Source organism: Silene latifolia, chromosome 5 (genome assembly GCF_048544455.1).
Source record: "Silene latifolia isolate original U9 population chromosome 5, ASM4854445v1, whole genome shotgun sequence".
NCBI lineage: Eukaryota > Viridiplantae > Streptophyta > Magnoliopsida > Caryophyllales > Caryophyllaceae > Silene > Silene latifolia.
This window is the reverse complement of record NC_133530.1, coordinates 69,469,982-69,496,808: the sequence shown is the minus strand read 5'-3', so window position 1 is coordinate 69,496,808 and position 26,827 is coordinate 69,469,982. Positions and strand designations below refer to the sequence as shown.

Sequence of the window (26,827 nt, the reverse complement as noted above, 5' to 3'; positions counted from 1 at the left end):
TTTGACCATCGTGACTTCACTACCGTCCTCCATAGTATAGCAGTAGCAAGGCAGCGGCCTATCATAGCATCCATCACGACTCTATCAGCTCTTTGTCGTGCTTTCTTCCTAGGCGGGATAGAATCTTTCGATCCCTTTCCCGGGTCACAACTCGTTAGACCTGCATAAGAAGAAATATAGCGATTTTCCTCCAAATTGCTCCCGAGTCGGGGCGGAGGCGTCAATTCAAAGGCAGTATATGAATTGACGGAAGGATGAAAAGTAGTCGTACTAATGTCAACAAAAGGACTGATACTACCTTTCATTGAAGCGGTATGGTCTTCGTTCACCTTCTCATCGCCAAACGGGACAGAGTCGGATGCTAACTCAATTTGCCGCAGCTATTGTGCTCGATCGAGCAACTAAATCACTCGATCGAGACTCTTCTTCACCAAATCCACTCGATCGAGCAATGGTAATGTACTCGATCGACCAAATTTTCCCCACTGTGATCGATCGAGAGCTTTGAGGAGCTCGATCGACCAAATTTTCCCACGTGATCGATCGAGAGCTTTGAGGAGCTCGATCGACCGATTCTTCATAATATTGTCGATCGAGAGCTTTGAGGAGCTCGATCGACCAATTTTCTCGCTGGGATTTCCTTGTCAAATGTCGCAATAAAGTAATCGTCCTCGAAGTCCGAGTTGTACACATCAAAATCCGTCTCGACTGTTACCTGAGCGACCTGGTGCGTAAGACTTTCAATTGAGGCATTCCTCGATTGTTCCATTTGTTGCGATTGAAGAGTGAGTGACGCTAATAGCGATTTCAACTCGTCAAACTCTTCATTGTTGACAGCGGGAGGGGTTGGTTGTTGCGGTGGTGAAAAAGAATAGGAGGGCTCTCGGAAGCCTCGTTGATAGTACGGATGCGGTGGTGCATAACTGCGAGGTGGGGACGAAACATAGTGACTTTGTTTATACTGTCGATAAGCATAAACTTGGTCACGATCTGCAAGGCAGTGAACTGCATCGTGTCCCACAGTACCGCATCTCTCACAAAATACCTCCTGAAGCATCGCCATAGGACCTGTAGGACCTATCAAACAACACTAGCAAGGAAGATAAGAACTGTCTCAGGAAATAAAATTCCCTGAGACGGAGGGGAAATAAACGAAACAAAAAAAAAAACAAATAGGGCAATTGCCTCCCCGGCAACGGCGCCAAAATTTGATACCGTCGTTTTAGTATCAAAAATAATATTTATAAAACCAAATTACTAAAAGGTAGTAATAAGGGTCGATCCGCAGGGAGGCAAGATATCTGTTTTAACGGTTCGTTTATTCGGTCACAAGTGGGGGTTTTATATAATTGGTTTTCTAAACTACGAGTTCGAGAGAGTAAGAGAAAAGCAAGGGAAGAGGGATAGCTAAAACAGTCGGTTCACCATGATTAATCAGTTTAGCAATCTAGGTCTAAGGTCAAGCAAATAGATTTAAGGGGTAACGAACGTCACCTTTCGGTCCTTAATTCGCCCTAAAACACAAATAGCCTAGCTCTCGCCCTCACTACCGCGTCCTAATGTATCGCTACGAGTCTCACCCCTTCCAACCTTTCGGTCCAGGTCAAGGTTTACTAAGATCTATAGACTAACTGCGTCGACTCAATTAGACTATAACAATTAATTGCAGCGAAAACAACAAAAATCATATGAGCATTATCATAATAAAATCGATTGCTAATCTAATATAATCACGGATCCCCTAATGTCCTAGCAAGGAATTAGCAATGCATAATTAATGAATAAAGCATAAGAGAAGGGGAAGAAAACACCGAAATGAATTAAGAATAGAATAGAGTTTCAAGATCCGGAATAAGAAAGGGTCGAAACTGGAGAAGAGCTCCAGTCCCGTCTGTGTATATCATGTGTTTGGCGTGCAAGCCTATTTATAACAAAATAATGACTTGCTAAACCTAAATAACAAAACAGGCCAAGCCCGTCAAGGATTGTTGCTCGATCGAGCACTTAAGGCTCTCGATCGAGTGATATTCCTTAGCATTCCTCTCGATCGAGAACAATTCCTCTCGATCGAGGACTTCTTTCCCTTTAATCACTCGATCGAGAAGAAGTAGCTCTCGATCGAGCAAATGGGCTCTCGATCGAATAGAAATAGTTCTCGATCGAGCACTTCTCAGCGCGTAATTCCTGCTTCGCGCACTGAACTTCAAACGGCTGCCATTTCTTCGTTACTTGTCTGAATCAAGCGATTTTTGTGGCGTTGGAAAGCTAAGAGGATAAGCTTTCATTTCCAATTCGTATCACCTGAATATCAGTTGTAGAACTCGAGATATGGCTCTTTGAATTAAGCACTCGTAATTTGGAGTTCTTGTTTTGCTCGCCTAGCTTCTTTGCTTCCGTGCGCATCTCAAATCAATAGTTCCCAAGCTCCAATTCAACTCATCTCCTAAATGCATGCCTAGGGACATGTTTTAGGCTTGATTTACTCCTTTCTGGCTCATACCTGCAAATATGACAAGAGAACCCAAAGTAGACTATTCGGGGCATATTCGTAGCAAATTACTACTAAAATAGCATAGAAATGTGTGCATAAATGGCCTATAAAGACTATGTAAAATGCACACATCAGAGCCATAGGTGTAAGGGCCGAGAAGGCCTCAAAGGTGGTCAACTACTCTGCTAACCGTGTGGCAATGGTACCACAACTCAAGTATCGGGTCCCAGAGGTGGCCATCAAAGCTAGGCTAGCACAGACTATGGCCGGGGCACTGTAAGAAACTCTCGGGCTCAGGTGGGGTTGAGATAGGCAACTAGCAACATCACCTCATGTGAGTTCAACTTACTCACATCCTTTCGTTCATAGAGCAGACAAGTCAAGGCACGAAGGAAGATCTTCAAAGTGACATGTTGAATGTCATTTATCAACATGTTACTCGAAGTAGGGGTGTTCTTGCCGGTAAAACAAGGCATGTAACTACTAGCTCCACACTCAGTCGGGATATCCCTAAGGGCTTCCTTCTCCGGTCGGGCAAGGCTAAGATGGGTAGCAAACATGTCCATAGTCAAGAGGAAACTGGTGTTTATGAGGCGAAACTGTACGGTCTTAGCCGCCGCATCATAGGTGAAAGATCTCATGAACTCCAAGGTCAAGAAAGAGTAGGAATGCTTCCTAAGGCGATACAAACCAGTCAAACCCAAAGTCTCAAATATATGCCTCACATCCGTCTCTACCTTAAGGTCCTCTAAGATGGTGGTGTCGATACAACGAGTTGGTTTCATACGGCGTTTTTGTAACTCAACAAAAGCATCTCTTTGCTTGAAATCAGCAAAGACAATGGTAGGATACTCAGGCACGGGTGGAACAGTGGGTCCCTGACTCCCCTCACCAACCTCGGGCTCAGAAGCCCTTCCCCTCTTACTCTGACGGGTACCAACTATAGGTCTCGACATCTGTTCAAATATACATTTGGGCACACAAACGGACACTTACTTTAAGAAAATAACTTTTCATGCATACGTATGGAGGAAGAAATAACTATGTAAACACACTTTCACCAAAACAATCAAAAGTTTTAAACATGCTACTTCCACAATTCATAACAGACGGTCTTAATAGCTTTCAAAATATGAAAATTGTAACATCAATTAACAAATCAATTACCAAGTTAAGGTATTAATCCTTTCAAAATAGTTTCACAAATAGATAACCATCATAAAGAATTTGGGCGAATTTCAGTTTGGGGCACTTTCAAGACGGAGTTTTAAGACAAAATTTTGGGTAAAACTAGTCAAAATCAACACCAAACATGACACCCACAATATACATGACTCGATTTTCCCCCTTCCATACTCAAAAGACAACCAAAAATTCAATTTGTAACCCAAACCCTAGAAATTTCGGTCCACGTATACCCCCATATTGATTTGATTTTTCTACTTCTAGCATCAATAATCAACAATCTAGAGCAATTATACCATATTACCACAATTATAACAACAATACATGAGTATAAATCGAATTTTCAGAAAAATCTAACACTTTTATATAGTTCCAATCAATTAAAACAAAGGAAAAGGATGAGCATTCTTACCTTGAATGATTAGCTAAAGAGTAAGACGAAGTAACAAGATGAAAACAAAGGAAACCAAGCACACTTTTACCAAGATATAAGAGAAAAGATCTTGATATAAAGTTTAGGGTTTAGAGTATGAAGAAATAAGAGAATAAAGAAAATTGGAAAGGTATAAGAATCCCGCGTAAGTCCGGGTACTGTAGCTGGGTACTCGATCGAGTGGCCTCTACTCGATCGAGTTGAAGCTACTCGATCGAGTCTTCGCTGGCAATTCCAACTTTTTCGATCTAATAACTCCACGACTAGATCAAGTAAGGTCTACTCAGTAGAGTAGGCACTTGTACTCGGTCGAGCAAGATTAGGAACGAGGTCAAAAGTTACGCATTTAGTTAACGATTCCTGCAAAACAATAACTCGGGTCGATTCCAAAGTATATTTGGAATTCGTCACTGATTATTTCATCCAATCACGACACATTAATACCAACTCAAATGTAACACCACTATTTCATCCGACATTACACATATCATTCCATCCTATATCAAACATTATACAAGACAATTCGCTATGATATCAGCTCATACATATATACAATCAACACATTATTCCACATTTGCTTATGCATTTGTAAATTCAATTATCCGACTTATGTTTACACTACATTAAGCATCCATCTGACAATAAACTATCATATACTACTCAAGTTTGCTGAAAATTTCAAACATGTCACAACAATTCATCCATTGCAATTCCAATATTTCTTGACAACTTTTATTAACTAAAACGCATAAAAAGACTCACAGCTCATTATCATCACCACAACATCCAATACTCGCATGCAACTCCTAGCTTATACACCATCTTTACCGCATCCACACACACACTTCCAACAATTCACAAACCTTCACAGTTCATTGTTACTATTTGCACGCACTAAACATTACCATAGATTCCATCACAACTATTTCTAACCTATTGATCATACACATATATGCACACAATTCCCGACTCGATATCCCCATACTCGTGACTGGCTTAAGCATATTGGGGCCATGATTTTGAAATGAGGGTGCCTTCTCACCCAAAATCAAGCATCAGCCGGGGCTCCCAACATACATACACCAGGTTCATTTTATTAGACTCGCTACGTTCATTAGGCTCATTAGTTACAGGTTCCAAAATCATCTCTCTGATACCACTTTGTAACACCCCCATCTACCAAGGAGCCTGAACAAGACCTTCCCCAGCAGATAATGGAGTTACCATCTCGGTTGCCCGAGATCAGTAATGACCAAATGTCGATAAAAGAACAGTAATATTAAATTACAAGTGATTTAACCAAAACAAAGGTACAACTCGTGACTACTATCAACTATGTAAAACTGTTTATGCCATGACTCGTGGTAGACTCGTCCCTTCAAGCACCCAGCTATGATCCAAACATCAACTTGCTAAGACTGACTGCTCACCATAGTGTATCACGGCAGACACAACACAAGAAGACAATACAACAACACCACACAAGGTCAATAACTAAAGAGACAAAGCAAAGACAGACAAACAAACACAGTAATACACACACACCACCTCCTCCAATAACCCACACACCACTGACTGCCCGAAGGTCCAGTCCTGCCAAATTACCAATCGCAACCAGTAACCCACACCGCCAGTGAGGGACCGCAGCCGTTCCCACCTAAGCCCCGCTCATCTAATCCGAGCGATAACCCATGTTCCTTAATGTGCACATCTACTTATGTGGCGGTTTCCACAGAGGGCGAATCAAGGGCGTGAAGCCACTCCCGCAAGTGATTCAACTCAGCCGAGGACGCACCTCGTGAACCACAGACAAACGATCACCACCAACCACATTATACAACAACAACGGTCAGCAATAATCAATCTACACCACCAATGACGACATTAAACCAATTATTCAACAAAAATCGACTCTCTAGACAATCAGAAGTCTTGAGTAGGAAAACCTACCTTTAGCAAACCGCAGCGATTCCGCGCACGACCATAAGACAACAAGCAGCCACCATAACCACCTATAACAACCAGCATAACCACCTATAACAACCAGCATAACCACCTATTACAACTACCATAACCACAACTGAAAACAAGGGAGACGATGATGATGATGATGATAACATACCTATACCAAGCAATCCGGTGTCAAGACCGCTACCCGACTTAACTATCACATCCCTATGGTGTAACCACTCTCAAAGGCCTCAAGGAGATGAACCATAGTGAAGGAGAAGTGATATGACGACATCTAGGTTTAGGAGAGAAGAGGAAGAAATGATTTGGGTTTCACGATATTACAATTTATAATTCCCCGCTGAACTCCCATTACTCGATCGAGTAAGCAACTTACTCGATCGAGTGCCCTCTACTCGATCAAGTGACTAAGCTACTCGATCGAGTAGCCTTCGCTAGATCGAGTAGCCAAAACTCCAAAGGGTTATAACGTCTCAAGGTTAGCTTGTAAGGTTTCCGAAGGTCTAGATAGGTGTCTAAGGTCAGTCAGCGACGGTCAACGGGTCTCTAAAAGTATGGGTATTACAGATACTGATTTGGGGCTGATGCGGTTCAAATAAGTGCACTTTTAATCCAATTTTGAACCCCGTTTCGCATGCTTTTTCGCACATATTAGGGTCATTTCGACGTCTTTAGCTTCCTATTTGATTTTCTGAGATTTTAGCGCATTTGTAGGAAAGGAAGCAAAATAGGCAGAAATCACGCATAAATGGAGCATTTAGGAGCTAAATTAACGATACTAATGACCAAGCATGAAGAGGAGACGTAAACTAAAAGGCCGTAGCAAGATTTTGAGGTTAAAGAAGTCAACCCCTACGACCTAGGGCCATGCCCTACGGATTATGGGGCGGCAATTGAGAAAGGGAAGAATTTGCAGAGCAGCCCGGGCGAGCACCAGAGCAACCCGGGTGGGTTGACCATCAACCCCGGCGAGCAAGAGACCAACCCGGGCGGGTTCTCAATCAGAGTTGCCAAGTTCAACTACCAACCCGGGCGGGTTGAGCCACAACCCGGGCGGGGAACTGTTTCTTCGTCTTCGGATTATAAGTATATTTACTTAATTAGCCTTGTAATCTTGTAGTTAGTCTAAATACCCTTAATTCCGTTAGGGTTTATAGGCATTATTAGAGAGATAATTATGAACTACTACTTTAATTAGCATCTTAATCATTCAATTAGCTTAATCTTTCCACAATCATTCTTAGATCTAGTCTTGTTATTGAAGAATTCTTGGGTTGTAATTGAAAAAGGTGGTAATTTTTCATTAATCAAAAGGCTTCTTCTATTTTATTCATCATTATTGTTCATCTCCTTAAGTTTGGTATAATTCCTTAATCTTTACTTTATTTCTTGTTAATCCTTGTTACTTACTTACTGTTCATCATGTTCAATATTGCTATGATGCTTGACAATATTATTTGCATGATCAACATGATAATGAGTGAGTAGTTTTCTAGCTAGGGTTAATGGTGGGTTAGGGGGAATGATTAAAAGGTGGATCCATACTTCACTAGTTAATTTGGTTGATTAAATTGTTGTTGTAAGTTCTAGCCTACATCCTAGCATGATTCTCGACCTAATCAACAAGACCCGTAAGATCGGAAGCCTCGGGAATTGTTAGACCATGCACTAAGTTAGTGGGAAGACCGGGTGTGTATGCGGAAGCTAACCCGACTCGACCTATGAGCCGCATGACCAAAAGTTTCGGCTCTACTATACCTTTACCTTGAACAAGCCAAACTCATACTCTTTGGATGTACCATTTGATCACCCATGACACTCTAGTGCTTTTCCCATATTAATTTCACCCAAGTGAGTCGCATCGTGCACGGCTAGACACTGTCTCTATTTTTTTTTCCTCAAATTTAAGCCCAGATACGACCCACGGTCAACCCCGTATCGTTCTAAATTGGGTCATAGACCGTATCAAAACGTGCCCGCCCAACAACCTACGTACCCACTTTTATCTCTACCCGGCTTTCAACATCGCATAAAAAAACGACTTTATATTACCGTAAAATTGTACAACCCCAAAAAACAATCACCAACCAATTGGAGTAATAAGTACATAAATAGACAAAAAGATTGACCCCAACATTTGACACAAACCATCTCTCACCCAATCATCTTTCCTCTCTTATCCCATTCCTTCTTTCCTTCCTTCTTTTCCCTCCTTTCTCAGATCCAATCTCTCCCCCATCACAAAAATGGAGCTCCAATCCTCAAAATCCCACAAACCCCTCAAAACGACACCGTATCAACAACCCACAACAACAACCTCATTTCCAGAAGAAGCCTTAGAACACGTGCTCTCCTTCATCGAGTCACACTCGGACCTCAACTCAGTCTCACTCGTCTGCAAGTCATGGTACGACGTTGACAGGTGGTCTCGTCGCCGTATATTCATCGGAAACTGCTACGCTGTGTCGCCGAATAATGTGTTGCGCAGGTTTAAGGATGTTCGGTCGGTTACTATAAAAGGAAAGCCTCATTTTGCTGACTTCAACCTTGTACCTGATGGTTGGGGAGCTCACGCTTTCCCTTGGATATCGGCGCTTTGTCACGGGTTTCCGTTGTTGGAGGAGTTTAGATTTAAGAGGATGGTTGTTACTGATGAAGGTCTTGAGCTGATTGCTAAAAAATTGAAGAATTTTAAAGTTATTGTGTTGTCTTCTTGTGATGGATTTTCTACTAATGGTTTGGCCTCTATTGCTGCTAATTGCAGGTGGGTTTTTCATTTCATCAACTTTTGTTTACGTATGATTGATTTAGCTCATGTATAAAATTGGTGTTTTGTGATTGAAATTTTGATATTTAGTTTCTTGCGTTGTTTGAGTGTTGACTTAATTGAAGTGAGTTTCTTAATTTAATACTCCGTCGCAGTCAATAGTTATCTATGTTTGAAATCCTCTTTGCAAAAACCACAATAGATAACTATTAATCGGGACAAAGTTTTTTTTTTTTGGAGTGTTGACTTAATTCAAGGGTGAATTTGTGATTTTATATTTGATTTTTTTTTTTTTTAAATTGGGTGAGATAAATTTGAATTTTGACTGTTAACGTAATTGATTTCTAGTTGTGTGATGTTATGATTGAAGATGTGATCTTTAGGTGTAGTTAGTTGATTTCTATTTGCTTCGAGGTGGATTGATTTAAGGTGGTTTGACTTTTGAGTTAATGTATGTTTGATGTGACGATTATAAAGCCGATGAAAGCTCTAGATTCGGGGTCCTCTGTGAATTTGATGAAATTTCACCAAGATGGAGTACCATTTATGAGTGAACTTGGTTAGGACTTGCATTGACTAAATATCGATTCACAGTAAGATGCCGATCTCCCATCTCAACACTTCGACTTTGCTGCCAATCTCTTATTTAGCTTTTGTACCTCTTGTAGAGAAGTTTAATCAAGCATTTTGCTGCTTACATCGTGTTAATTAAAACCGTGCTAATGTTTATTTTGGCCATAGTTGGTTAGTACCCTGGATTTTGTCTAAAATATGATGCTTTTTGCAAAATGCATACATATGCATTTCGGTTATTTAATTTGTGTCGCATTTTTGTATTACAATCTTCAGATTCCTCTCATCAATTTCTAATAAAATATATCCTATAAAATTTGGTATGTTGTATTAAATTCTAGCATTAATTGCATGATTCACTGGTATCATTGTCTATTGTGGTGTCCTTGGATAAATGGCGGGACAAAAGATTTGGACATATGGTACTGGACCACAGAATATATCTGAGGGCTAGCTTAGTTGCTTTTCATATTGGTTTAAGTAATTGATAAATCTATGAATATGAATTTAGCAGGCATGATGTTATCTCATATGGTTCTGAACTTCTGATAGTAATTTTGGTGGATTAGCAGGCATGAGATTTTCTTTATTTTACTGTGGTAATCGAGTACGACTAATAATGGACATTCAAGTCGGGAGTCTCAAATGTAGATTGAATATCTGGGGGCGAATTAGTATTGCAATGGATTAACTTGAAGGAAAAATCGTGAATCATATAATTATTTTTTTCATTGCTTAGGGGGCAACATCCTCTTTAGCCCCCTCGCCTCAGCACTGACAACTGACTATGACAAGAAATGAGTCTTTTCAAGTTGTGTTCAAACTTGGTTTCTGAGTCGGGTCTGCAATCTGCATGATTATCTGATGTTGCCTTCACTTTGGCTTCTTTCTCTTTTTATGGAGTCCTGTGGACCACTATTTTTAGTATTTTTGACAAAGTAGGCCCTTTTGAGATGCTAGGTTATTTTTTATTTATTCAAGTTCTCTTACTTTCCAATGAGATTATTAGTCGCTTGCTTTTTATCTTTGTGATTTACTTGCTGAATCATCTACATGATTCTATTACCGATTCCTAAAGATGAATATCCCCTCTTGTCATAACTTAAAAGCCCTCGCCCTGTGTTTAAAACTAACTGTTTGCATATGGTTAGCACAAACAATAACAATATCATTCGATGTCTCAAAGGCGCTCCTAGAAATAGTGGGGTAGAGATTACGTGTACACTACTTGCCTACTTTATCCTATTGGTGAAAACACAGACACTATTTTCAAATGACAAATGGTTAAAATTTTGTTGAGAATTTTACAGACTAACCGCTACTCTACAAATCTCTGTAGAAGAAGCCAATAAAATGTTATGAGTTATTTTGCTTTGCACTGTATTTGCAAGGCTAATAAAAGGCGGGTCTTCCATTCCATTGGTAATGAAAATGTCTGTCAAAACCTTTTGAAGTTACGGGTTCATTTTGTCAAGGTTACAAGCCACTAGTCACTACAGTGAGGGTTTGGTCTTTATCTTGTATTAAGGTCTTGTATTGCCATTGATGAAATTTCTTATCATTCGTCGTAAAAGTTTTATTTATATAATTTAGATCCTAGCTCTAATTCATTATTATTTGTGAGTCATTTGAGAATTACTTTACAAGTCTAACTTAACCCAATGCCTCCTCTCTAAATATATCGAAATATTTTATTTTACATTATTCCCATGCCTCATATTTTCCTTCTTTCGTTTTTTTTTACTCAAAACAGGAACTTGAGGACTCTTGACTTATGCGAGAGCGAAGTCGACGACCGAAGTGGGAATTGGATAAACGATTTTCCAGACTCCTACACATCCCTAGAATCTCTTAACATTGCCTGCCTTAGCTCGGAGCTAAGATTCTGTTCTCTGGAACGTTTGGTCGGCAGATGCCCGAACCTTAAATCACTTAGAGTTAACCGGGGTGTCCCACTGGAGAAGCTGGCTGGTCTTTTGGAGAAGGTTCCTCAATTAACCGACTTTGGTACAGGTTCATTTGTGACAGAGCTAAGTACCGAAGCCCATTCAAAGCTCGCAAAGGCTTTTTCAGGATGCAAAGGCTTGAAAGGCCTTTCCGGCCTTTATGATGTGGTTGCACATTATCTTCCAGCACTCTATCCTGTGTGCTCTGGGCTTACTTCTTTAAATCTGAGTTATGCCGCCATTCACTCCCCGGATTTGATTGAGCTTCTATGTCACTGTCCCAGTCTCCAGCGTCTCTGGGTATGTATCTAATTTTTTGCCTGTTAATTATTACCATCCCAAAAATTCAAAGATCTCTCCATGACTCGGGTAATTGATTTAACTTGGAACTGATGCAACTGGTAGTGTATCTCTACTTAATTAGCTGAATAATGTGTAAATTATAGTCTTATTTATGAATCATGATCCTTGCAGGTACTTGACTACATTGAAGACAATGGCCTTGAAATGCTTGCTCAGTCTTGCAAAGACCTTCGAGAGTTACGGGTTTTCCCATCTGAACCATACATTCAAGAACCAAATGTTTGCTTGACGGAACATGGGCTTGTCTCTGTTGCCATGGGTTGCCCTAAACTCCAATCTGTTCTGTACTTCTGTCGACAATTTTCCAATGAAGCCTTGTTTACCATAGCCAAGTATCGGCCCAACCTAACCCGCTTCAGGCTCTGCATTATTGAGCCTCAGTGCCCTGACTACCAAACCAATGAGCCATTGGATGACGGTTTCGGAGCCATTGTTGAGAACTGCAAGGATTTGAGACGTCTTTCCTTGTCAGGCCTCCTCACAGACCGTGTATTTGAGTACATTGGCACACATGCCAAGAAACTCGAGATGCTCTCTCTTGCATTTGCCGGAGAGACTGATTTGGGTCTCCATTGTGTTATGTCGGGATGCAAGAACCTTCGGAAGCTTGAGATTAGGGACTGCCCTTTTAGTGGAAGGGCACTTTTGGTAAATGCAGGGAAGCTGGAGACAATGCGATCCCTTTGGATGTCTTCGTGCCAAGTGAGCTACGGGGAGTGTAAGATGCTTGGCAAGAAGATGCCGAGGCTCAATGTAGAAGTTATGGACGAGAGGGGGCTTCCAGATTCTAGGTCTGATGACTGCCCAGTTGAGAAGCTTTATATCTACCGCTCACTTGTCGGGCCGAGGGTTGACTCTCCAGCGTTTGTGTGGACAATAAATGAAAATGCAGCATCCGAACCAAGGATAGTCAATGAATGAAAACTACAATGAAGTTGGGAGATTTTTCAGAATTTGATTCATCACCAATGCTTAAGTTTTGAGCCTTTTTCTTCCAAAATTTTGTTTCGAAACACTCATTCAAACTCATTGAAAAGGTTCAATGGGACGGGCCCCTAGACGACCAATAATTAGTTCTAACCAGCAAGTGCTTCAAATGGACATAGGCTTGCGCCTGTTTTTTAGAAGCGGAAAAATAAGAGTGAAAATAAGAATACAGTCTTGACTCTTGAGGCCATTGTACTGAATGGCAGCTCCAACATGGTCGCTATTTCATTGGAAAGCGCGGTGGTGGTTTTCGATCTTGGAGGTGAGGGTCGTTGCTTGGGTTGTTGTACAATTGTACTGTATCTAGGTAGAGTGATGTCTGCTCTACTCTCAGATCTTCCAAGGCATGTACACTATTAGGTTAAAGATGGTTAATCTCTTATACATTCATTTCATTATTTGTTGTAACAATATGATCCAATTTTCAATAAATACTGCATTTCAAATTTTCAATGTGATACTGGAATTTTTTTTTTTGGTTCAAATAAGCGCACTATATCGCGGCTGATAATCGAACCCCTAACTTTATTGTTGGAGTAAGAGAGCTCTTACCACTTGAGTTAATTCTTGATACTAGAATTTTTATTGAGATTTGCTATATCACGGCCCCTGTTTTACTTGTTACGCCCCCTATTTTTTCATTTATTCCTATTTTGCCCTTAAACTATGTATTTAGTTATGTAAAATATTTCTAGTTTTTTATTTTATGATTTTTTTGAGACGGTTTTTTATAAAATTAAATAAAATTAAATCGTACTCATTCATTCAAGACGATATTAAATCGTTACAAAAAATCGTCTAGAATGAATGAATGAAAAAATTATATCGTTTCAAGAATAATGATTACAAGATTTAAAAAATAAAATAAAATTTAGCGGCACACATAACACGATTTAAAAAAATACGAAAATTGGCCTCGTCATGTAGCTTACAAGACACAATCAAGGACCCGTCATGTGGATTACAAGACATGGCCAAGGACATGTCGTGTGAATTACAAGACACGGCCATGGCACTGTCATGTGGCTTACAAGACATGGCCATGGACCTGTCATGTAAACCACATGACACACCCATGGTTATGTCGTGTAAACCACACGACATGGCCATGGCACCGTCTTGTAATTCACATGACACCACCATGGCCGCGTCTTGTAATTCACAAGACAAGGCCACTTTTTTTTTTTTTTTTTTTTTTTTTTTTTTTTTTTTTAGTGAAATTTTAAGTAAATGGAATAGTTGGTGGAAAATACGTCTTTTTAAGACCGGGTACATATTAAATTAATTACTCTAAAAATTGCCCCAAACTCAGTTACGACAAAGCGATAATTAAATCAAAAATGAAAAGTTCAACAAAAATCATTTACTATAATACAATTATTAGTTATTGTAAAAGATATTACCAAAATCAAATAATTATAAAACAATAATTTAAAAAACGTCTCCGATTATAATTTTGTAAAACCCGTCTCCGAAAATTATAAACTAAAAAACGAGAAATATTTTTTTACTTTAATTAGTTACATACTCCAAGGGTAAAATAGGAATAAATGAAAAAGTAGGGGGCGTAACAAGTAAAACAGAGGGCGTGATATAGCAATTTTGTTTTTATTTAACCCCTTGTTAAACACACTAAAGTGAACTACTTTTAGTAGTAGAATTAACAGGTGTTGGACGTAAAAGCAGTAATTAATATGGAGTATATAATAATAGTAATAGGAATCAAGTCAAAAAAAAATTATCAGTTAGATTTTGGATCTAGTGTTCATAAAAATTATGAATTTGTTATCTCAAAAAACTAAAAAGATATTGGATTCTTGTTGTGCGGAAGCGTGAATATTCCGTGTTGGGCCTCTGCTGCGGCTGTGTCCACAACCCATAATAGTATGATATTGTCCGTTTTGGGCCAAGTCCTCACGGTTTTACTCTTGGGCTCCTTCCCAAAATATCTCGTATTATTATATTTTGTGAACACTTATAAAGATGAGTTTTCATCTTTATTCTAGCGATATGGGACATGGGTTTGCACCCTAACAATCCTCCCCTCAAACCAAGGACCATTATCTTTACTCGGACCTTGACCTCTATGGAGGACTCCCACACTCTACAGCCCCAATTTCTAGACCCTCGCATCACCAAGTCTTGATAACCTCCCCTTAAACGACACACCATGTGTCTCATGGGGTTTGTGCTACACTTGCGTACCAAACTCCTCTGCATCCAATATACCCTGGACTGAGTCCGAATCCACCGCCTCAGCACGTCACACCAGACCGCCTTTTTGGACTTACCATGTACCGCTTTTGTTGCCTCCATTAAGCCTCAGCCCACCTCGCCGAGTCGCTGACGATCTTCTCTTGGACGGCCCTGTTTCAACGCCGTGAGACCAGGTCGCTTCTCGCGAACATAGCGCCAATCTCCCACGCGTAACGGAAGCAGCCAATCGACAAGTATACCGTAAAAGTAAATAAATGTAAGCAATAATAAGATGAGACAATATTTAGGGTCAAACCCAAGGCAAAACCTTCCAAACCGAAAGTAAAACCCACTAGCCAAATAGACTAGAATCCACTATAATAATATAGTACCAGTACAACGTAACCGTCTCGAATTAAATACCAATTCGAAACCCACAATAATATAAGATAACAACTTCTAGCCCTCCAGTAATATTAGTCAATGCCACTAATATCACCCCTAGAGTAACCTCCTAAATTATTGTATAAAAACACCCGTTGTACTGCCTCTCACCTTCAAACCCGACTTGCTATTTTCTACTAAGCTAAGTCACCTTGTTTGATATTTGTTGTGAGATATTTTTTTTCAAAGAATTTACCGTCCTTTATATAACCACGTGAAAGTGACATTAGATTTTAAATCATAAATCACTTCACGTTACAAACACATAAATTAAACCAATTCATATGTTTTCTCTTTTTTCACACGTAATGTTAAACAAATGTTTTAACATTCATTTAACATCACTAAAAGTAATATGTTTATCATCAATGCATACATGTAACTCTTAGCCAATTAAAACCTTCTTGAGTTGGATGATTGGTTTTAACCCAACAATTCTCCCCCTCCAACACAAGAGAACATAACCGAGGAATCAACCATTGGCCTTTTGAAATCACCAGCTGCACACCCGAGTTAGTATCCGGTCCTCACCCTAACTCACTATCACGGCCAATGCACCGTGTACAGCCTAAACCCAGTCAATGACGTTACTTGACTCCAGAGAGAAACCTCTTGCTCTCCACCTTTCTACCAGCAGGAATTTTACCTTTGCATCCGTCTGTAACCTGAAAACAATCTACCTTCGTCGCCTCTTCCGCGAACGAAACACGTGCACGACTTTTCCGTTTCCAGCTATTCTGTGAGGTTTTCATTGCATATCCATCCAGACGGTATAAACACGACGTAGCTCTCCCTTCATGAGGACCATAGATCCCTTAGTAACTTTTATTACTCCTCCATGAGCTTTACACCCATAACCCTCGGAGTCTAGTTGACTAAGTGAAATTAAATTCTGCCGCAACTTTGGAACATAGGCAACCTTGCCCAAAGTGTGCACCACCCCATTTGACAATTTGATTTTTACCACCCCAACACCCATGACATTAACTGTTGAGTTATCAGCCAAACTCAACTTCCTAGCCACGCCTTCTTGGAGCTCATCAAAATTATATTTCCGGGTGCAAACATGGTTGACACAACCAGAATCTAATATCCATTCTTCCTTGGAAGACACGTCGTTCACATCCGTGACCGCAAATATGTCACTATCATCGGTAAGGAAACAACCACTACTTCCTTCACCGGCAACCAAGTTGGTGTCGCCCTTGTTTTCTTCATTCCCGCATTTGTTAGGACAGAACCGCCTAATATGCCCAAGGTCACCACACTTGAAACACTTCACATCATTATTCCTAGAAGCGTTCCTGGACCGAGACCTGCAATGCTTCGACCCATCCTCCCTGTTAAACGATCGACCTCTCCCATCCCGAGCAACTGCAATTGTACTCGTACTGTCACTCCGTATTCCAGCCTTATCCTTCTTCCTCGCATCAAAGGACAATAAAGCTGTCTTTGCTTGCTCCATCATGAATTCGTGATGGTGTCTTTCCCGCACAGAATAGTATCCACATAAGTCTCATATGTGTCCGGGAGAGAATTAAGGAGTAGTAATGCCTTATCTTCCTCCTCAAGCTTCACCTCGATCTTCTTTAACTCGTCTAACAGTCCATTGAACACATTTACGTGCCCAATTAAATTTCATCCTCCTCCATCCTTAACCGATACTACCGTCGCTTCAAAAGCAACTTGTTGGTCAAACTCTTCGCCATATAGAGCTTCTCCAACTTTTCCCATATCACTGATGGAGAGTCGTCATCAAGAACACAATTGATGACTGAATCCGAGATGTACAACCTTATAGTAATTGCACACTTAGTGCAAACCTCTTCCCAGTCGGCATCCCTCATCTTCTCCGACTTACCGTCAACTCCTTTCAAGGCTCTAGCCAAGCCAAGATGAACCGGGAGATCCTTCATCCTTCTTTGTCAAAGGTTGAAACTACTTTTACCATCAAATTTTGGTACTGCAAATTGAGACCCCATATTTGACATCCTTGCCAATTATAAACCAGCCACCAGACCGAGCCTAGTGGCTCTGACACCACTGTTGGGAAATTAGCGCCAATCTCTCACGCGCAACGGAAGCAACCAATCGACAAGTAAACCGCAAAAGTAAATAAATGTAAGCAATAATAAGATGAGACAATATTTAGGGTCAAACCCAGGGCAAAACCTTCCAAACCGAAAGTAAAACCCACTAGCCAAATAGACTAGAATCCACTATAGTAATATAGTACCAGTACAACGTAACCGTCTCGAATTAAATACCAATTCGAAACCCACAATAATATAAGATAATAACCTCTAGCCCTCCAGTAATATTAGTCAATGCCACTAATATCACCCCTAGAGTAACCTCCTAAATTATTGTATAAAAACATCCGTTGTACTGCCTCTCACCCTCAAACCCTACTTGTTATTTTCTACCAAGCTAAGTCACCTTGTTTGATATTTGTTGTGAGATATTTTTTTTCAAAGGATTTACCGTCCTTTATATAACCACGTGAAAGTGACATTAGATTTTAAATCATAAATCACTTCACGTTACAAACACATAAATTAAACCAATTCATATGTTTTCTCTTTTTTCACACGTAATGTTAAACAAATGTTTTAACATTCATTTAACATCACTAAAAGTAACATGTATATCATCAATGCATACATGTAACTCTTAGCCAATTAAAACCTTCTTGAGTTGGATGATTGGTTTTAACCCAACTATTATACGGTGTATCCCTAAGTTTTTGATTTTTTTAAGTTGTACCCAAGCCTTTTAGAAATTATATGTTGTACCCCTGAATTTTATACTATAGTCTATAGCATGACCTTATTGATTGTCTTTGTTAACTTAACTCGTTATTTGACCGATTACTCCACTCATTCGGTCATCAATCACTCATTAACACATTCGCATACTTATTAGCTCATCCAATTATCCACTAACTCGCTTAATACAATTAACATTTTCAAAAATGCACAAAACTTTCATTATAGTTTTAGGCTTCTTTAACGAGGTACTAAAGGTAAATTATAATTGGGTTAAATTTAGTTTGTGTTGATTAACATAAACCAAGATGACATGATGTTAATTAGTGAGATTTGAGGTTAAAACACGTTTGTTGAAGAGAGAACGAGTGAAGACAGAGTTGGACAGGGTCATTATATAGACGAAATAAGGAGTTCAGAGGTCTACTGTGAAATATAAAAAGTAGGGGATTAGGGGTACAACATGGAAAACGAAAAAACTCGGAGTACATTATAAAATTTCCAAAAGATATTCAAGAAAGTTATATAGGATTATATACTAAAAGTTGTAGGGAAAAAAATAATAGTAGTATTAAAACAAAACTCGATAAAAGATATTTGTATTTTAAATTGAGAGAGGAGGATCTTTTGGATAAAAATTACTCAATAATATCAAAGTCTAGGTTGGATTGACAAATCTGAGAAATTACAATATCCTCTGACCTCTATTGAAAGAAGAGAAATGAGTTTAAATATACGCAATTGCTAAATCTCATACACATTTTGTCTCTTTTATCCATCACTACCCTTCATCTTCAAAAAAATTAAAAAAATAAATAAAAACAAACCTAAAATTTAAACGACACCAATTAGCCCTGACCTCCTATCTCTTAACTCGACCAACCCCATGCGCCGTCGAATGACCCCCGCCGCCGTGAGTTCCCTTTTCGGGGTGCATCCCTCCGGCTATCCTCGTCGAACACATCGTGTAAGTACTTTTCGACTAGATCTAGTGGAGGTTAAAGATGTTGCTTGATTGCCATCAACAAGTCTGATTATTTGATTGTTCAATTATTGTGTTGAATTGAACTTGTCAAATTTCTAGGATTTTTGATGATATTTGGGTATTGCGATATGTGAACCAAGATAATCGGAGATAAATAAGGGGCACAGGTTCGCTTACGAAGGGTGGTGCGCGGTAGGGCCATTTCGCCGATGGTGGTGTAGTGGATAGTAGGGATGAGATGAGGAGCGGAGTGGTGGGAGGAGAGGCGCCAGATATTGCGAAATTAGCGGCGGCGAAGGATTTCTTTCTTCTTTGGGATATTTGTGGGTAAGAAATAAGAGGGGGAAATTGGAATAAGTCAATAATTTGTGTAGGATTAAGTAAAATGGTGTGTTGAATTTAACATATCACTAAATATAATGCTGATTTTTTACACCTCCAAGTTCAGTCAATTGTGAGATTAAACCTCTTAGTGGTAAATAAGTCTTTTAACTTTGGAATCCAACCAAGAAAATTTGAACAAACACTATCTTACAGCCATTTGTATATTAGCATCGTACAACCAAGATATATTCAACCGAGTTTACGTGTAATATTTTTGAACATTATTTTAATTTGTTTTTTTATGATTAAGTGGGTGAGTTTAGAAAGTTTATGATATAACCAGGGCCGTCTTTGGGCCTGTGCAGCCCGTGCCGCCGCACAGGTCCCCAAAATTTTGGGCCCAAAGTTGGTAAAAATCGGGTAAGTCATTAATTTAAAAAAAAAATTGAGTAAATATCAATCACAGTCTACGATTTAGGGAAGAATTACCATATCCCTTCCAACTTCCTCTTTTAATTCTTTTTTTCTTCCCCTAGAATCAATCATGATAGTCAATATTCCTAAAATATCTCATTTCCAATCTTTCAATCTTCATTATTAGCGGTGCAATTCTTGTGTATATAACATCAATGGTTTTAATTCTCAAACTCAATTACACCCATCTACTACTGGAATTTGAGGTAATTTTTTCCTTTTCAACCTTGTCAAAGATTCAACTTTTTTCAATTCTTGTTATAGTTTGATTTTTGTGAAGAAATTCGGCCGATTTTCGATCTTTAGTAAACTGTTATAGTGTTTATTTAATTATTTGTATAAGTTTGTCACAATATCAACTAATTTTGCTTATTTTTTTTTTCAGAAACAGAAATCAAATTCGAACAGTAATTTACGAAATTATTGTTCAACTATCAAATAGGTGGTTTCTTAACATCTTACTTATTGATATATGGTTGATCGATTTTTTTTATTTGCTGTATTGCTTGTTTTCTGATTTTTTATTTCAATTTTGGAGAGTCATGTCTTCATTTAGAAAATATGATTCCGGTTATGAAAAACGTAAGAAAAAAAATTGAAGAATTAACTCTGACTCAAAAAGGAGCTCTTGATAAATTTGTAATAAGAAAAGTTGATAATTATGATAGTGGTAATAATGTGGGTTTGGATGAAAATCTTGATAATGTTGATGTTAATCTTGATGTTAATGTTGATGATAATGTGAATGACGTACCTATTGAAAATGTTACTGAGGCGTCTCATGACAATGCTGAAAATTTATCCAGCAAAAATTTTGACGACTTGGTTAATGAAACAATTGAAGTTAATGTTAGTGTAGATCCTCTACCTTATAGTGATAATGTAGAGTCTGATATTGTCATAGATATATATGATCCTAGAAACTAGGACAATTTGAATGCGAAATCGAAAGGTAGATTATTAGTTAACGGTCCAAAAAGAGATTTAACAATTGAAAAAGGTCCCTACGATCAATCATAAAGACATTTTTCGTCAAAATTTTACACTAGAAAATTGCCTAATGGGGAAAAATGGGATAGAGTATGGCTTACTTACTCAACTGATCTTGATAAGATTTTCTATTTTTGCTGTAAATTGTTTGGAACATGTCAAGGAAGGAATGTTTTAATAACAAAAGGATACAATGATTGGGCTCATCTTTGCGAAAGACTTAAGGAACATGAAGTGAGCGCTCGACATCTAAAGAATATGACGATATGGTACGAATTGCGTTTAAGGTTAAAAAAAATACAACGATTGATGAAAAAGCCCAAGGCAAATTTCGGAAAGAGAAAGAACCTTGGAAATATGTATTATTGCAAATTATTTCAATCGTTAAATTCCTTGGAAAGCATAATCTAGCATTTCATGGCTCCAGTAGTAAATTGTATGAGAATAGTAATGGGAAGATTTTGGGACTAGTTGAAATGTTAGTCGACTTTGATCCTATTATGCAAGAACATGTTAGCCGCATAGTAAATAAAGATACTCATGTTCACTATCTTGGTCATAATATCCAAAATGAACTGATACGTTTGCTTGCTTCTAAAATAAAATCTAAAATCATTATGAAAATTCAGTGTGCGAAATATTTCTCTGTCATTTTTTATTGTACACCTGACATTACCCACAAAGAGCAAATGGCTATGATTTTGCGTTATGTGGATACATCTTCTGGTGAATATGTAATTAAAGAATCGTTCTTGGGGTTTTTGAATGTGTGTGTGTGTGTGTGATACTAGTGGTTTAGGACTTTTTGATACTTTAGAAAATGGAAAAAAAAAAAAACACTTGGTCTTAATATAGATAATGTTGGAGGTCAAGGTTATGATAATGGTTCTAACATGAAACCTAAAAATCAAAGTGTACAAAAAATATTGTTAGATTTAAATTCTAGAGCCGTTTATACTCCTTGTGGTTGTCATAGTTTAAATCTGATGTTATGTGACATATCTAATACTTGTGGTAAGGCTAGAGACTTTTTTGGAATTATACAGTGCATATATACAATATTTGTCAATTCTATAAAGAGATGAGATATTTTGAAGAGTAATGTACAAGGTTTGACTCTTAAACCGTTCTCAGCAACCCGTTGGGAAAATCATGTTGATAGTGTAAAAGTCATAAAATTTCAAATGCAAGAAATACAAGAACCTTTACTAGAAGTTGCGGAGGTTGATAATGATTCTAAGATTAGAAGTGAAGCCAAATCCTTGGCCCTTAACGAACTCGGTGATTTTGAATTTTTAGTATCAATAATTATTTGGTATGAAATATTGTCTTTTATTAATGAGGTTAGTAAACATCTACAAACAAAAGATATGCTTATTGATGTTGCTATTTTACAAGTAAAGGCATTAATTTCATGTTTTGAGAAATATAAAGAATATGGTTTTTATAAGGCATTAGATACGGCAAGGAATGTTGCAAAAGATATAAATATTGATCCTGTTTTTCCTAAAAGGCGTGAAATTCGAAGAAAAAAAGCATTTTGATGAGAATTCGGATGATTATCCACCATTATCTGAAGAAGAATCATTTCGGGTTAATTATTTCTTATATCTTATTGTTTCAAGCAATATCTCGCTTAAGAGAAGGTTTGAACAATATCAAGAGTATGAAAATATATTTGGATTTATGTTCACAACAGATAAGTTATATTCTTTGGATAATTTGGAATTAGAGTCTTGTTGTGTTAATCTTGAGAATATGCTTAAGAATAATGATGGGTCTGATATTGATGGAAAAGTATTATGTTTTTTTAGAGAGTTCATGCTGCCTAAGAAACAAATGGATCCTATTACTATTTTTATTTAGGGTTATTTCATAACAATAATCCATCCTATTGGTGGTCTGCAATAATCACTTCATCCTATAAATAATCCCAATTAAATCCAACCTAAACACCATACCTTCTACTAACGATCCAGCTGACATTTTTTTAAGTTTATGTTGGAATATTTGATAGTTTTTGGACAACCTAGCTGGTATATGTGATGTTTATGTGTAATATTTTCAAGTGATGAATCAAGAACTTGGTTTATTTGATACACATAAACATCATAAAATATCAGATGGTTCGTTATTAGAAGGTATGGTGTTTAGGTTGGATTTAATTGAGATTATTGATAGGATGGAGTGATTATTGCAGACCACCAATAGGATGGATTATTGTTATGAAATAACCCTTTTATTTATATGAAATAGGTGGGTGTCTGTTTTCCTAATGCAGTGTTTTAGAGAGTTCATGCCTAAGAAACAAATGAATCCAGGAGCGTCTAAGGCCCAGGGCCACCCAGGGCCAGTGAACCGGGCCTCCAAATTTTCGGGCCCAAGTCCATAATTTTCAATGTTAAAAAAAAACAAAATAAAATCTACAGCAATTAAACGTTTGATCTTCTCCAATATCTTTCCCAATGTAGCGTTTGAGATTTCAACACCCAAATTCCCAAATAATCAATCCGTCATCTAATCTCTGATTATATATCTTTAAATCATCATACAAATTTATAATTACTCAATTTCAAATTGATCTAATCTCTAAATTTATAAAGAAGGCGTCCCAAATTCATGAATTTCAAGTCAAATGGTTTACCAAGGAGAAAATATAATCTGAAAATAAGGTAGGAGTAATTTTTTCGTAATTCATGATTATTTGGTTAATTCATGATACTATTCGGTCAAATTTTTAACATGACGGTTCCAACCCGAAATTCGTTTGTAATTCATGATTATTTTGGTTAATTCGTTGTATTGGTCTGAAAATTTAGTTAATCTGACGATTCTGACCAAAATCCGCTCCTCGCTAATTCGTTATATTAGATTTACTTGAGCGTTTCATAATTATGTACATATTCATGATTATTTTGGTTCATTTCACTAAATTATTTATGATGTATACTTGTTGTAGGTCGTTTTGTTGATCAAATTTAGTTAGTTTACCTGTGTACTTTTATTTGTTAAGCAAATGAAGAATCGACGAAGTTCAAAGTCTATAAAGTTTCGACTTTCGAGTGTAGTTTTTTGGGCCTCATTTTTTTCTTTGCACCGGGCCTTCGATAGTTTTGAGATGCCCCTGAATGGATCCTATTGCTATTTTGAATTACATAACACGGGTGGATGACTGTTTTCCTAATGCAGGGTTTTAGAGAGTTCATGCCTATGAAACAAATAGGTCTTATTGCTATTTTGAATTACATGAAACAGATGGGTGGTTGTTTTCCTAATGACTGATTGCTTATTGAATTTTGCTGACAATTCCCGTAACTGTTGCAATCCGCTGAAAGAAGTTTTTCCAAGTTGAAGTTGTTGAAGTCATATTTGCGCTCAACAATGTTGCAAGATCGACTTAATGGATTGGCAATGATATCTTTCGAGCATAATCTTTTGGAGAAAGTTATTTATGATGAGCTAATTGAGGATTTTGCTTCTGAGAACACAACCCGAGCTTTACTTTTAGCAGGAACTAATGAAACTTTAGAAAATCTTTAAGAACCCATGTAATATTTTGCATTGAATATATAAAAATATATGATGCATTTTGTAATAATAACTTTTTTTTAACATTACATGGGCCCCATATTTAAATTTCGCATGGGGCCACCTAAATCGCCGAGATAGCCCTGGATATAACTCGGATTCTTTACAACAAAACACTGAAACTTTAATATAAAGCTCGGATTCTATATTACCAATTGTACTACAACTGATTGCATAGTCTATTAACTGAAAATTTTAGGTCAGATTGTACTTTACTTCGGGATAAAGGTATCTAATTAAAATAATCAAAAGAGATTTAATCTCACAATTAATCAAATTTAAGAAGATCATACCCTATAAGATTATTAACTTATGTCAATAAAAAAACCGCTCCCACACATTTTAGAACTTTATCCTATTTCTCTTTTATTTATCAATAAGTCTTGCTGTGACAGGTTATCCGTCACAAGCTTGCGACGGGGCGAATAGTAGCGTTTTGTGTGAAAACGGGTTGAGAGTTGATGGGTGACTGATGCGCAGTTGTTCATTGGGAATGACAACAATTATGAAAAAAAAATTATTAAATAATTCGCCCTTCCCAATACTATTTACTGTCCACATATTTTGAAAACCAACCCTAAACCTCATTATTTTTCCATTTACCGACACAATTTTTCTTCTTCATCTCCCCTTCATATTCTCTCTTCATCTTCTCTCTTCCTCTTGTCACAACAAAAACGCCTAACCTACTCACAATTCAACCAAAGGTCAAAACATTATCATAATAATGCCAAATTCTCCTCAAACTCTCCTGTTTTTTTCACTAGTTCATCTTCTCTCCCTCAAATTCTCCTTCTTCATACAAATCATCCAAAATAAAAAAATATAAACATAAATATTCTTATTTTTATACAAATCAACCAAGATGGTGGGGAAGAAAATAATAGCAAAAATGCAACTACCTAAGAAGAATACTAGAGGGACAAATGTGAACGGTGATGTCGGAGGAGGTATTCTCATTTTCATAGATTTTTTTCATTTTCTTTTGTTATGGTAATCGTTTTTTGTTTAATAATGGACACATGCAAGTGATCCATGTGGGTATATAATGGACACATGCTAGTAATCCATGATGGTTTCAGTTTATTTGTTTGTTTTTCTTTTGTTGGATTAAAATTGGTTTATTTATGTGGGAGTAGGTATTTTCATTTTCATTGATTTTTTAGATCTTCCACTAGAGCCACGGACATTGAGAATGTTTTTTGTTGAATGTACAAAATTTTTGGTTCATCCTTTTTGGATTTGGTGTTTCATTGCTATGAATGTTAACAGATTTTATCGATTTTCGAACATGTTTTAAAATGGTGACATTTCACAACAATATGGTAACATATGTCCATCTCATATGTGAGCAAAATGGTAACATGGTAATATGTGTATAAAATGATAACATAGCATGATACAAATGGTGACATATCTGCAACATACTACGAAATATCATATAATATAATGGTGAAATGTGAGAGTGTGTATATAATGTTACCATTGTAGTTAGAATTTGTTACTGTTTTACAATATGAATTACAATATGTAACCATATTAGTCAAAGTGTAACCATATTAGGCGATTAATGTAATGATTTTAGATATGTTTTGATTAGATTTGATTAAAATAGTAACATGTAAGCATACAAAAGGTGACATGGGTGTATGTGTGTAAAATGTTACCAACTCAATCAGGATATGTAGCTATTTTACAATATGAGTGTATGTGTAAAATATGTAACTTCAGTGGTGAATATTGTTATGAAATGCTACATATTAAGAAGAAATATTGACATATTGATTTTGGGTGTTTGTTTGTCGTCGATGGGTGTTGAAGAATGAAGAGGCAACACTTTTAAATGGCAAGATCATCCAGCGTTATACTTACACTAGAGTTACGATGAGAAAGGGTGTCGCAGGCGATGAAGGTGTTGAAGCCGCAAAGGGAGATTGTGAAGCTAAGAAGCGTTGATGAAGTGTGGGCGGCGAAAAAGAATGCTTATTTTGGTCATGTTTTATGGTTGTCATAAAACATTGTTCATGTTGTTTGAAATAAAACTATGACTTGTGTTTGATTTTTAAGAACTTTATTTTGGACATGTTCTTTAAGGTGGCATAGTCCCTAAAAAATATTCGCACAATTTGCCAATATGTTACCTATTACAGAATGGTAACATATTCGATAATAAGGATGTGAACATTATAGGCATATACATTGTCATTGGTTACCAACTTCAATATGATAATTGATTTTACACTTTGGAACATTACTTAAAATATACGATGCCATAGTTAATTCCCTTTTTTAGTTGAACACTTTCTAAATTTTCTCAATATGTAAACTGCTTTAGAATGATA

General features: G+C 37.5%; 1 protein-coding gene and 1 long non-coding RNA gene across 2 annotated transcripts; both read left to right on the top strand.

Annotated features, from left to right (window-relative positions):
* The first annotated feature begins 8,212 nt into the window (after positions 1–8,212).
* On the top strand, positions 8,213–13,174 carry LOC141657508 (protein TRANSPORT INHIBITOR RESPONSE 1-like). Its single transcript, XM_074464769.1, has 3 exons — positions 8,213–8,844; positions 11,174–11,666; positions 11,841–13,174. Exons 1-3 carry the CDS (start codon positions 8,327–8,329, stop codon positions 12,648–12,650), a joined length of 1,821 nt encoding a protein of 606 aa, XP_074320870.1. The 5' UTR covers positions 8,213–8,326; the 3' UTR covers positions 12,651–13,174.
* An 11,863-nt stretch (positions 13,175–25,037) lies between these two features.
* Positions 25,038–26,554, top strand: LOC141656143 (uncharacterized). Its single transcript, XR_012548384.1, has 2 exons — positions 25,038–25,435; positions 26,307–26,554. It is a non-coding gene; the product is annotated as an uncharacterized LOC141656143 (long non-coding RNA).
* The last annotated feature ends 273 nt before the right edge of the window (positions 26,555–26,827 follow it).

Coding starts and splice junctions, on each gene's coding strand:
- LOC141657508 (XM_074464769.1), top strand. CDS start 8,327: ATGGAGCTCCAATCCTCAAAATCCCACAAACCCCTCAAAACGACACCG. Junction 8,845..11,173: donor TCTATTGCTGCTAATTGCAG/GTGGGTTTTTCA, acceptor TACTCAAAACAG/GAACTTGAGGACTCTTGACT. Junction 11,667..11,840: donor CCAGTCTCCAGCGTCTCTGG/GTATGTATCTAA, acceptor TGATCCTTGCAG/GTACTTGACTACATTGAAGA.